We start from the raw sequence: 14055 nt of genomic DNA, 5'->3' as shown, positions 1-14055 counted from the left end.
AGGAAATTTCCTGACTCGAGTGACCTGCCTTGGCAAAGAACATTCACCCCTAACGTTCTAACATACTTGAGCTGCCTTTTGAGCAAGAAATGGGAGGATTGCTGATGCATATGGCAAAGTGCACCAACATGAATCACTGCCTTCAACAATTAAAAGAAGGAAAGATAGCAAGGTGAAAAAAGTTGCAGTGATACAGCAGAGTTCTGTGCCGTTATTAAATTATTCCGCTCAGGAGGCAATGCAGAAATACCTCATTTAACAGCATGAATAGACACAGGCTCCCTGATAGCCAACTATCTACACATTCCATAAAGTCAACAACAGAAGAATAAGCAAGTATAAGTCAACTGCATGTTTCTTAAACTGTTATACCATTGTTGGAGAACATAGCCATAGTATGTTCACAGTATTAGTCTTTTAATGATAGTTCAAATTAAAGCTCTTGCACGATCAAAGTGAAGAAGCATCTTTGAGATTCTTTGTCAGATCTTGTTTCATGACTGGATATTTAAATCTGAAGCATCCAGATATGTACCTACTCCAATGCTAGGATTATTATAAGACAGCAATCGCATCTCACCAGGGAGGAATACAGAAGTCGCATTTCCTTCGTAGCATCCTGCTTAATTTCCCCAGTGGCCCATATTATCTCTTTATTGTTTTACAAAGAGGGCTCCTTGAGATTTTTTTCATCAGCTCATGTTTGTAAACAGGCCTGACCAGCGCTCTACAATAATTTGCTGTCATGAATATGTGCAGACATTCCTCAGTTCTTGTCACAATATCCCCTCCGCCTTTTTCACTCCAACTACTTCAATCCTACCCTCATCCCTGGATTTGTTTTTACTGAAAAGCTCCACGTGGAAAGCTAATTTCTCAGGAGCCGCTATTATGTAATGCCCTCTTACTGGGATTTTTCCAAGAGACAATGGCCAGAATAGTGTTTCCAATATCTATAAGAAAAGTCTAGCTGAAAGAAGTTAATATCACATTTTGTATGTGACACAGTCACAGCCATTTTAAATATCTTCTAATCAATTCTCTCATCATCTTCTTTGCCCCTTCTCTTGAAGTTGTTGACTCTTTGTTTGGATACAGTTCCATCAGCTCCACTGATCCTTCAGAATCTCACCTAAGTGGCCATTATCCTTTATGAGCCTTGGCAGAGCGTGTCAGGCCGCTATTGAGTATCACAGTTGACTGAGCCAATCCAATCCTCCCTTCACATCTAGACACACACACAGGTCACTAAATGGTAACCACAAGAGTAAATCCTGGCTTGTTTTTCCTCCCTCACTCAAGTGGCTGAAGCAATTATAATGCCAGTGTGTCAGCTGAACTCACTAAGTCACTGGGCATTTCAGAATTTAATCCTCATCACCGTATTTTAAGTTGATAAACTGAATCTACGTCATTATTATACGCATACCTCCAGTTTAGCAACAGGAGGTTTAGGATTGATTTGTCACCATTTCATCCAACAATTCTGTCTAATTTACAGTGAGTGTTCTACACCATAAACATGGGTATTGTGCACAAATTAAAGTTCACTGTGACAACACCCACTTTACTGTTCCACCACTTTATTGATATCCACCACAAAATAATAGTATGTTCTCGCTTTAATTTATATTCTTATTGTGATCTTCATGAAAAAAAGTTGGAGAACACAGAGCTGTTTGATCCCAATGACAGAACCGTTACTCAGATCATAGCCTATCATGCCAGAAATCACTTAATTAGTCAATGATCAGAGCAACTGTTCACTACAATCTAGGAAGAGCAACTATTTGCTCAACTGCCTAATTACATGAGATTCCACAAACAGATTGGTGGTACAGTGGCACAGTGGTTAGCACTGCTGCCTCACAGCGCCAGGGACCAGGGTTCAATTCCGTGTCGGATCACCGTCTATGCACAGTCTGCACGTTCTCCTCGTGTCTACGTGGATTTCCTCCGGTGCTCCGTTTTCCTCCCACAGTCCGAAAGATTTGCTGGTTAGATGCTTTGGCCATGCTAAGTTGCCCCTCAGTGTACCCGAACAAGTGCTGGAGTGTGGCAACTACGGGATTTTCATTGCAGCGTCAATATAAGCCTACCTGTGACACTTATAAATAAACTTTAAACTTTAGATTAGCTTCTAACTATTTTAATAATTATCCTTTGGCCTTCTGCACAGAGCTGGAGCAAATAAAAATCAAAGACCTCAAAAATGTACCAATCCAAATCACAGGTAATTCTCTCCTTTGTTTCAATATTATTTTGCATTCTTTCAGAAGCAGTTCAAGTATCAAAGTGGAAATAACGTGCCAAGCCATAGATATGTAAGAGGTACCATCTTATACGAGAGAAAGAACCTCAATCAGGAAGCACGAAAGTACAATAATTCGTTAACTCAGAGTCATTTTCATTCTAATAAAATAACAAATTGAATGCAAAATTTGTAAACACCCAATAAACTAGGTATTGTTTCCTCCTAGCTCTGTTAAAATCCTTTCAACTGGACATCAGGCAAGAATTATATGTTACATACAAGAATTATATGTGGAACAGACATTTTTACTAGCATTTGGGTTTTTTGAAAACAGATTCCTATTTGGTAATAAAAGATTAAAGCCAGAGCTGTCAGTGCTCAGAGGCATGTCTGATCATTTTGTCCAGAAACTGACACAACTTTAACACTTTAAGCGGAGTTCCTGTTATGTGTGTGAGGGTTCTCATCCTTTTTCTCAGAAGAGCAGGAAAAGCCCTTTTTTCCTGCAGGTCTGAAAAAAATGAAACTTGACAGTGCAATTACGAAATGTATTAAAGCTCATTTACAGGACTAAAAGTGAAAATAAACCACGGAAAACTACCATTTTGTCATGCTGCTCCTTAAAGGGTGAAAGTGTGAAGCCAATATAAACATTTCTTCACATTCTTCTAATTCATTTAGGTTGTTAAAATTAAGAGGAGAGAAATTATTACCTCTGGTCACAATATCAGCACACTTCATGGGAAGAGTCCAATCTATTTGCTTTGAACAGTATCTAAAACGCTATTTTATGTGGAAACCAATTCCATTTTATTTTGAATGTGAGCCACATTGCCGATAAGCAGCCCTCCTCCTGCGTGAAAAGCTAGGGCCATTTAACACCCACAGACTTAATCAAAAAACCTCATACTTAGTACGCCAGCTTGTGAGAGATATCAATTTTCAGCCATCACAATCTGGTTACCACAGCAGCAAGTGACATCGGCAAACACCATGGTGTACCGGGCAAACCGCGGACAGCTTTATCAAACAAGGGAGCGCTGTAAATAACAGTTCACTTCGTGATAACAGGCCCTCTCCAGCCTCACGCAAACAACGGTGTTCTTTCAAAAGACAGGCAACTCACAGCAGCACACACACATATTCATTTGCCCAGCTGCTCGACTGATTCCATGCAACTCAATGCCGTAGCATCTTATCAAACAGACAACTATGGCACCAAAACATTCAGGATTCAAGATCTTTACACAGTGTCTTGATCTCCTGTCAATAACGGCAACAGTAAAAATAATACGGCGGATGTTGGGGGTAGGGGTAAAGCTTCTGTTTCCCAGCCACCAATTCTCTGCTGAGAATATGATCATCTATCGGTGCACTTGCGGATCTCACAAGGAATATTTAGGGTTTTTCAACTTCATGAACTCTACCACTCAGTCCTGTCACTAGGCCTCGGATTATACAACAAAGCGTATCTTAATAAATTCACTGTATAATTTATGACTAATGAATAGATACTATGTAATGCACTTCTGTAACAAAGTCAGCCTTTGCTCTGTGATTTACTGCTTTTTGCCAGAAAGGCTCTAATTTTATTATTTTGTGCATCGTGATCGCATTTGTGTCCTTAATACATTTTGTATAAAATCATCGTTAAAACCCAAAAAACTATTCTCTCAAATTCTCAACAACAGAGAGAGTGACGTGAATCTTTCAGATCTGATTCACGCTGAATGAATTCTATTCTAAGAGAAGCTGTGAATTCATTGTTCGAAGTGGCCCTGACTGCAGCCTGCATTCTGTGCATTTAAACAAAGCTTTGGCACAACGCTAGAGATGGTACTAATCGTCGGACTGTTGCAGTACTGTACTTACATGAAGACTCCGTGCCGAACATGGCTGGTTCAGATGCTGCAAAAAGATGAGGCAGCTACACAGCAGGGGTCATGAGACTAGACAATGCAGCCCAGGCTCTGCGGCTGCCAGCTGCCTTGTTCCAGCCTGAAAGCTGATACAACACTCAGCAGCCCTCAACAAAATGCTGTTTATGCTTCTCTCACAAGTGAAAGCCAAAAGCTTCTGCTGGAAATTCAACAGAAACGAAAGACCAAGTACTCCCTTGTCTTGCTGCAGTGAGTCTGAATGAAGAGCTGAGCCCAGACACTGCGATACACAGTACAGCTCAGAGTAAGACAATGGCACAGGCTGCATACATTGAGTGACGTCAAAGGCACTTACTGCAAAGACTGATTCCTGCTAACCGGGACCAGCGGCAGGGAGAGAATGAATGGAAGACAGGATTCAGGAGAGAGAGATTGATGTTACAATATCAAGACTATATACCCTCCTCTGGGAACATATATATCACTGGAAAGCACTTTCTGTAGCTTATCAGTCATACAAAGCCATAAAATAATTAACTGTAATGGGAACATGTAAATTAATGGTTAAAATGAAAATAACTTAGAAGAAAACTGCAGGTGTTGTGTGGTGTACACTACAATTGCACAGTGCAAGGGTATCAACATCTCAAAAACTCCCTTGTTATTTGTAAAGCAGATCTTCTCATTAATTCTACAAAACACAGGTAGTTAAAACGGATTAGCCTTTCTCTATTAAAACGACAAAAGAAATCCGACAAGTGATTTCTAAATAAATGCCATGAGCGAAAAGAATAATAATTTCGGACTAAATTGCTGAGCAATTATTAATATAAGGCTTAAGAACATAATGTTAAATTCTGGCAATGAACCATTACGGGAAGATTATGTGTGACAGATATACATAGCTTTCTGAAGAAGTAGAAAACTGAATACAGGTAACGATACTTAGTAGATGCAGCGAATATGGGGTGCACATTATGGGGGCACTGACAGCCTGCCCCACTGGAAGCAAAGTTGGCAAGAAGTTGATTTGCTTCACACAAGCCTGCTTTGCAGTGGGACTGAGGCCCCTCACCGGGAAGGAAGTCCTGCCCAATCGGATTGGCTGGCATTTCCAGTAGTCCCTGCAGTGACAAGAAATACGTAGTGGGAACTGCCGGGACTGCAGTAAATCCCAAGAAGATGGCCAAATGGATCCCAGAGCAAGGTAAATCCAGGGCATTGAGCCAGGATGGTTTGGCCAGGTTAGGAAGGGGCAGATTTTGGTGAGCAGGCAGGTAGGAAGAAAGGGGTACTATTTTAGAGGGGGCTGCTCCCTGATGCGCAAAGTGCACTCCTTGGAGCTGTTTCTGAAAAGACCTACCCAACCCTGCCTGACTGTCCAACAAACCATATAATGGCATGGGCATTATCAGGGTCAACTGGCTCATGAACAAGCTCAACTGACCCTTGATTATTTATTTAAATATGGTGGAGCAGGCATCAAAATATTATGAGGGTGAGCTTGTTGGGAAAGCGGAGGTTGGAGGGAAGATGGTGATGTGGGTATCCAGCCTGTTAACCCCCCCCTTTGATTTGATTTATTATTGTCACGTGTATTAGTATACAGAGAAGAGTATTGTTTCTTGCGTGCTATACAAACAAAGCACACCGTACATAGAGAAGGAAAGAAGTGAGTGCAGAGTGTAGTGTTACAGTCATACCTAGGGTACAGAGAAATATCAACTTAGTGGCTTGTCCTCTTCAGCTGTTCATGCCAGTGGTATTCTCCAGTTCTGCTGGCAGGGCATCCCCGCCCATGGGTTGGCCGCCGGCGTGAGGAATTCCCATTGACAGCTGCAGGGCCAGAGAAGCCCACCGCTAGGAATCAATGCACCACCTCCTGACTGCGGGAAACGCGTGACTGAGAGGTTGGAGAGTTTTGCCCAATATTCCTACATCCAGTCTGTTGAGCCCTGTCAGAATTTTATACATTTCAGTTGGATCCATCCTCATTCTTCGAAGTTCCAGTGAATGCAGGTCCAGTCAATCATATCTCTCCCCATGCCACAATCCTGTCATCCGAGGAATCAGTCTGGTGAATCTTCATTGCACTCCTCTAAGGCAAGTATATTCTTTCTTAAATAAGGAAACCAAAACTGCACACAATATTCCAGGCATGGTCTCACCAAAGCTCTATCCAGCTGCAGTAAGACATCCTTATTCCTGTACTCAGGCCCGCTTGCAATCAAGGTCAACACACCATTCGTCTTCCTAGTTGCTTGCCGGACCTGCAAGCTTGCTTTCAGTGACTGGTGTACAAGGACACCTGGGTCCCTCTGAATGTCTGTTTTTCCAAATCTATCGCTATTTAAATAATACTCTGCCATTTGTTTCTTTGTCAGAAGTGGAAACTTCACACTTACCACATTATACTGCATTTACCATGTGTTTGCCCACTCACTCAACTTGCCTAGGTCACCTTGAAGTCCTTCAATATTATCCTCAGTACTCACATTCCCACCAAGCTTCATGTCATTAGCAAACTTGGTAATATTACATTTGTTTCCTTCATCCAAATCATTGATGTATATTGTGAATAGCTGGGGGCCCAAGCACTGATCCCTGCAAGCCCACAATAGATTGGAGCTAAGAGCATTTGAAGTTTTGTACGTAGGATATTAAAAAAAATAAAAAATGAGATATTAGGCCTACAGTTAGAGGATTGTGTGCTTTTGCAGACACCCCATTATAGGAAGAGCCAGAGAGAGTTACAGCATGGAATTATAAAGATGCTGCTAGGATTGGGAAACTCATAAAGTTAAAATTTGAGATACTGGAAATGTTGCACAGGTGCAGCGTTGTCCATGGGGAGATACAACATGGATTTTCATAATTATAAACTATTTTGACAATGTGAATACAGAAAGATTATTACATCCAGTTTGGAATAGTGACAAGTGATCGTCATTTTAAAATTGACATTAGGAGAAAGGAGGGAGGTTAAGAATTTCCTTCTTAACCAGAGACTTGTTGGAGCATGCATGTAATTCTGTGCTACAGGGAGTGGTTGAGGAACACACTATTTGTTTGTTTTAATGAAACTCAGATAAGATTTGAAGCAAAGGTCCTGAATGCTGGTATGGTGGCACCTGGGCTGTCTATCTGTATGGAATTTGCACATTCTCCCTCTGTTTGCGGGGGTTTCCTCCAAGTGCTTTGATTGATTGGCAATGGTAAAGTGCCCCTCACTGTCAGGAGGACTAGCAGGGTAAATACGTGGGATTACGGGTATAGGGCATGGGTGGAATTGTTATCATAAGAACATAAGAACATAAGAAATAGGAGCAGGAGTAGGCCATCTAGCCCTTCGAGCCTGCCCCGCCATTCAATAAGATCATGGCTGATCTGTCGTGGCTCAGTTCCACTTTCCCGCCCTCTCCCCATAACCCTTAATCCCCTCTCTTATCAAGAACCCATCAACCCGCTTCTTAAAAATATTTAGCGAGGCAGCCTCCACCACTTCAACGGGCAGAGAATTCCAGAGATTCACCACCCTTTGAGTGAAGAAGTTCCTCCTCAACTCCGTTCTAAACCGCCTCCCCTTTATCTTGAGGCTGTGCCCCCTAGTCCTACTGTCTTTTTTGAGCGGGAAGAGTCTCTCCACCTCTATCCTATCCATCCCATTCATCATCTTATACGTCTCAATGAGATCTCCCCTCATTCTTCTAAACTCTAACGAGTACAAGCCTAGTTTATTCAGCCTCTCCTCATAGCTCAATCCCCTCAACTCCGGTATCAGCCTAGTAAACCTCCTCTGCACTCCCTCCAGGGCCAAAATATCCTTGCACAGGTGCGGCGCCCAAAACTGCACACAGTACTCCAGCTGTGGCCTCGCCAATGCCCTATACAGCTGCAGCAAGACCTCCCTACTTTTATATTCAATCCCCCTCGCTATGAAGGCCAGCATCCCATTCGCCTTCCTGACCACCTGCTGCACCTGCAAGCTGGGTTTTTGCGACTCATGCACAAGGACCCCGAGGTCCCTCTGCACCGTCACCTGCTGCAGTTTTTCGCCACGTAAGTAATAATCCTTCCTACCATTATTCCTACCAAAGTGGACCACCTCACACTTGCCAACATTAAATTCCATTTGCCATTTCCTGGCCCATTCGCCCAGCCTATCTAGATCCTTCTGCAGACTCTCCACACCCTCCGCACAATTTGCCTTTCCCCCAATCTTGGTGTCATCAGCAAATTTCGACACCCTGCACTCGGTTCCCTCCTCCAGATCATCTATATAAATGGTAAATAGCTGAGGCCCCAGCACCGACCCCTGGGGCACCCCACTAGTCACCAACCGCCAATCCGAATAGCACCCATTGACCCCCACTCTCTGCCTCCTATTTGACAACCAATCCTCTATCCACGCTAACACCCTACCCCCAACTCCATGTCCCCTGACCTTCTGCAATAACCTCTTGTGAGGTACCTTGTCAAATGCCTTCTGAAAATCCAGAAAGACCACATCCACCGGCTCTCCTCTATCCACTGCCCTAGACACATCCTCATAGAACTCCAGTAAATTTGTCAGACACGACTTCCCTTTAATGAAACCGTGTTGCGTCCGCCCTATCAAGCAATTCCCTTCAAGATGCCTCGCAATTTCCTGCTTAATGACGGATTCTAACATTTTACCTACCACAGACGTTAAACTAACCGGCCTATAATTCCCCGCCTTTTGCCTGGCACCCTTCTTAAACAACGGCGTAACATTAGCCGTTTTCCAATCTTCCGGCACTTCCCCGGAATCCAGCGACGTCTGGAAAATAACCACCAAGGCATCCACTATCACCTCCGCCATTTCTTTCAGAACCCTCGGATGCATTCCATCCGGTCCTGGGGACTTGTCCACAATCAGCCCCTCCAGTCTGTCGAGCACCACCTCTCTAGTAACAGTAATGTCATTAAGACCCTCCATTCCTACCACCTTTCCATCGCTAACACCCGGCAAATTATTCACGTCCTCCTCCGTGAAGACAGAAACAAAAAAGTTATTCAAGACCTTAGCCATATCCCCATCCCCTACCACTAGCTCCCCTTTCTCATCCTCTAAAGGACCAACGTTCACCCTAGCCAGCCTCTTCCTTTTTATATATTTATAAAAACTCTTGCTATCCTTTTTTATATTAAGTGCTAGCCCAGCCTCATAGCTTCTCCTACCCTCCTTTATCAACTTCTTTGTCAATCTTTGTTGACATTTAAACCTTTCCCAATCCTCTTCTCGCCCACTACTCTTAGCTACTCTAAATTCCTCCGCTTTTAATCGATGCAGGCTCAATGGGCCGAATGGCCTCTTTCAGTACTGTAGGGATTTTATGATTCTACGATTCTAACTATGCAGAGATAGGAGAACTATGAGGTTAGTTTTGAGTTTGAGATTCAGTACAAACGTAAAATAAAAATAAAAGCAAAATACTGCAGAAGCTGGAAATCTGAAATAAAACATTGTGTTGAAGAAGAGTCAAATGGACTTGAAACATTAACTCTGTTTTTCTCTCCACAGATGCTTTCAGGCCTGCTGCGACTTTCAGCATTTTTTGTTCATTTTTCAATCATATTTCTGGTCTCTGGTGTTACTAGCCTGCCCCTGTTCAAATTAATAATTTGGTTTGAGCGTTTCAAAGCTGTGTAATATTTTATATATTCCAATTTTCCTGTTCCTGTTGCGATCAACTTTGTTAACCTTTCACATATCCCCCCCCATCACATTTTGAATCACTCTAGTTATTCTCTGAGACTTCTGCAATTTTTACACATCACTTCGATAAAGTGGTGACCAGGCCTGCACATAGAACTCCAGGCCTGGTCGCCACATTGTACAGCCATAATATCACTTCAGTAGATTTACATTCTGCTACTCCACCACCAATGTTTAATTGGACATTTTAAGAGTTCACTGTAGCTTTAGAATCACGGTTGAAGCAGTTTCTGCTTTGAAGGGATTTCAAAGTCACAATTTGACTTGCAGATAACACACTGCTCTGGAGCCCAACATTGCAAGAGTATATCCAATTGGATTGAATCTCTACTTTGTTGAAAACAACATTCAGCTGCTTGTACATCCCTTTGTTTTCATACCTTACATCAGAGGCAAGCTATTTTGATATCAAGCTAATATAAATTTCAAACTGGTCTGCTGACTAAGATCAGACATCAGATATTAATATAGCAAGCATCTGCTCCTATAATTTTGCAGTAATACACAAAATCAGATAGTTTACTGGGAAGCGGAAACTAGTGATGGGGTGCCAATCAAGCGGACTGCTTTGTCCTGGATGGTGTCAAGCTCCTTGAGTGCTGCTGGAGCTACGCTCATCCAAGCAAGTGGAAAGTATCCCATTACATTCCCGTTTGTGCCTTCTAGATGGTGGACAGGCTATGGGTAATCAGGAGGTGAGTTACTTGCCACTGGATTCCTTGCCTCTGACCTGCTCTTGCAGCCACGAGGAGAACGTGCAAACTCCACACATACAGTGACCCAAGCCAGGAATCGAACCCAGGTCCCTGGAGCTGTGAGGCAGCAGTGCTAATCACTTGCCACGGTGCTGCCCAGTAGTCAACAGAAATATTGACAAATGTTCCTCTTAATTTACAAAGTGTAAATTTAATTTGCCCTTATTCCTCCTGAGCGTATATCTTATTTAAAAAAAAACAAATTTAATGACTCAGTTTTGAGGCCTCAGCCAGACTTACAGCCCTCTGGGTCAGTTCGAGTCACAATCGTGAAGTAAGCCCATTGTATCTGTGACTGCACCACGAGCTGTCTGGGGAATGGGGTCAGAAATCTGTAGTAAAAAGCACTCAGTCATCCATCTGTTATATGACAACCCTTGGGAAACAGCTGCAGTGCTTTCATTGGGGAGATTGTTAGCTGTAGAAATATTAGCAGTTTTACTGACCACAAGGCCAAATATTAACGAATACAGAACAGAGTCCAAAGAATATAACCCAACTTTACTCAACAGTTACAGAGTTTAGTGGTCTATACCCAAACAAAACCACTGTTGGATGTTCTAAAATATGGGAGGGCTATTTAATTGGCAGTAAAAATATGGAGAGAAATATATGTGAAAGGAATCCAGTTTGTAAATCCACTGCCACACCGTCCCCTCGCCCTCCCCACTGCCCCCCACCTCTCACACCAACTTCTCTACAGCATGCTTCCTCTTTAATGTAATCTGGAGGTTCTTGCCTTGGGCTATATTGCGTATCTGCAGTGAACTTGACAGGGTATGGCTGTACTACAATTCTAACTTCTGAAACTGATCTTTATGGACACTGTTTTATAAGCATAATTTCTATCAAGCGTCTTACAGTACATTTATTCATTTACAGGATGTTGGCATTGCTGGCAACACCAGCATTTATTGCCCATGCCTTATCATAGAGTCATATAGATTTACAGCATGGAAACAGGCCCTTCGGCCCAACTTGTCCACACCGCCCTTTTTTTTAAAATCACCCTTGAGATGATGACGGTGAGCCACCTTCTTGAACACAACTGAGTGACTTGCTAGGCCATTTCAAAGTTACCATTCAGGCCAAACCAGGCAAAGACAGCAGATTTCCTTCTCTTGATGGCATGGGGGGAATCAGATGGATTTTTATGACAATCTGATAGTTATCTAGCCGGGGAACTGGTTCAAAGAAATTAAAACAAAAACTTCTCAGCCACCCATCTATTTTCATTCCAAATTTTATGTAATTAACTGAGTTTAAATTCCCCAGTTGCAGTTATGCAATTCAAACTGATATGTTCGGCCATTGATCCAAGATTCTTGATTGCTGCTAAATATTTTTAAGACGCGGGTTGATGGGTTTTTGATAAGAGAGGGGATTAAGGGTTATGGGGAGAGGGCGGGAAAGTGGAACTGAGCCACGACAGATCAGCCATGATCTTATTGAATGGCGGGGCAGGCTCGAAGGGCTAGATGGCCTACTCCTGCTCCTATTTCTTATGTTCTTATGTTCTTAGTCCAGACCTATAACTAACATACTGCCATATCATAAAGATATTGAACAATATCCAAGCCAAGTCATACTATTTGTACTAGAGTGATGCCTTATCCTGGTAATGAATATTATAAGCTGCACTTCTTCACAATGCTCACAAAATGGAGTTCAAGACTCTTTGTAAATTATTTATTTGGAAAGCAAAATTATTCAGAAAAAAAGGGCAGAGTTGTTCAACAAAAATCAGCTTGATATAACAGGGAAAGATGGTTTACATCAGGCTGAGTCTTTACACTATGTCATTTGTTATGTACTTTGTTTTTTACCTTTTGGATCAAGGCTCAATGATAATGGGTTTATACATTTTATGCAATTCACCTTGTATTTCTTTACAGACATTTATAGCAAGCAAGTATCTGAAATATAACTGAATATGGTTTATGCCATTTCTTCTTTCTTCATTGATGATTCCTCACTAACAAAAATGATCGTTCACTTACAAAGCCCCATGTTACTGGTCATGGGTCCTTGCAAGGCTGATGAGCCCAATGATTGAGCCACTTCTCTGATTACACACTTAGCAGGTGTTTCCAGGAGATGGAATTGGTCCTTGGACTCCAGATCACTGGCACTCCTATTCCAGATTTCCTCTTGCTGTCAGGCGTTTTTGAAGAATTATCTCCCTTCAATCAAGAGGTTCCTCCAGTACTTTTCTTTTGAGCAAGGGTATCCCAGGCGCTGATGTCTAGATTATATTTCTTGAGGTCAGCCTTTATGATGCCTTTGAAGTGCTTCCTTTATCCTCCTTTTGTTCAGGAGCCTTCCTTGAGCTGGGCAAAGAAGATTTGCTTTGGGAGCATGTGGGAGCAACCTAAGCACGTGGCTGGCCCAGAGGAATTGGTTTCAGATGATCATGGCCTCGACACTGATGCACTTGGCTCCTTCAAGGATGCTGATGTTAGAGACAGCTGGGAGGACATGCATACTAAGAGCATGAAGGTACCTCTCCAGGGCCTTGAGGTAGTGTCTGTACATAGTCCAAGTTGCTGAGCCATACAGAAGAGGTGGGAAAACAACTGCCTTGTCAACAAGGATCTTGTTGTCAACATGGATGCCACAGTCATCAAAGGCTTTTATCCTTGGGCATTTGAAGGCGGTGCTCGCAGATTGGATACACTGTTGGATCTCTGCATCAATGTCAAGATTAGATGAGAAGTAGCTCCCCAGGTAGAGGAAATCCATGTTTGGGGAGGGGGGGGGGTGGGGGGGCGGTTTCTCCATTGACCTTGATGGAAGGAGACACCGGATCTTTTCCTGGACAGTTTGGTAAAGGACTTGAGTCTTCTTGAGGTTGAATTTAATGCTGAGACTTTGGCGATGCTTCCACAAAGGTGTCAAGCATGCTTTGGAGATTTTTTTCTGAGAGAGCAGAGAAAACAATGTTATCCACATACTGAAGTTCCACGAGCAACATCACTGCCATTTTATTCTTGGATTTCAATTGGCTGAGGTTGAAAAGTTCTTCGTCCATCCTACAGATGATGTCTGCTCCATTAGGAAGCTTCTTCTTGACAAGATGATGGATGGTGATGATGAAGATGGAGAAAAGGATGGGGTGATAACACATCCCTGCTTGACTCGTTTTGACCTCAAAGGTTTCGTCATATTTTCATCAGTGAGGACTGTCATTGGCATCTTATGGAGGAGTAGGAGGATGCCGATAAATTTCTCTGGCTTTTGACACGTCTTCCATTGTGCTTCCCAACTGCCTGGATCAAAAGCCTTGGTCAGATCAATGAAGGCCATGTACAGTGATTGACGTTGCTACTGGCATTTCACCTGAAGTTGACAAGCAGTGTAAATCACGTCCATTGTTCCATGGTTTAGTTGGAAGCCACACTGGTTTTCTGGAAGGATTACTTCCCA

The 14055-nt window shown here is 42.7% G+C and overlaps 1 protein-coding gene across 7 annotated transcripts in view; it reads right to left on the bottom strand.

Annotated features, from left to right (window-relative positions):
• Positions 1 to 14055, bottom strand: part of LOC145344172 (suppressor of tumorigenicity 7 protein homolog) — a 169883-nt gene that overhangs the window by 107866 nt on the left and 47962 nt on the right. Inside the window, exon 1 of one of the 7 annotated variants that reach the window (XM_080191095.1) lies at positions 4127 to 4427. The exons of the other annotated variants lie outside the window; for them this stretch is intronic. Coding sequence (XP_080047221.1) covers positions 4127 to 4148 — 22 coding nt within the window. The 5' untranslated portion in view covers positions 4149 to 4427. Of the gene's footprint in view, positions 1 to 4126; positions 4428 to 14055 lie in introns of those variants that run through there. 7 annotated transcript variants of the gene reach the window in all.

Source organism: Carcharhinus amblyrhynchos, chromosome 6 (assembly GCF_965287045.1).
Source record: "Carcharhinus amblyrhynchos chromosome 6, sCarAmb.v2.hapA, whole genome shotgun sequence".
In the NCBI taxonomy this organism is placed as follows: Eukaryota; Metazoa; Chordata; class Chondrichthyes; order Carcharhiniformes; family Carcharhinidae; genus Carcharhinus; species Carcharhinus amblyrhynchos.
This window is presented reverse-complemented; position numbering and strand designations above follow the sequence as displayed.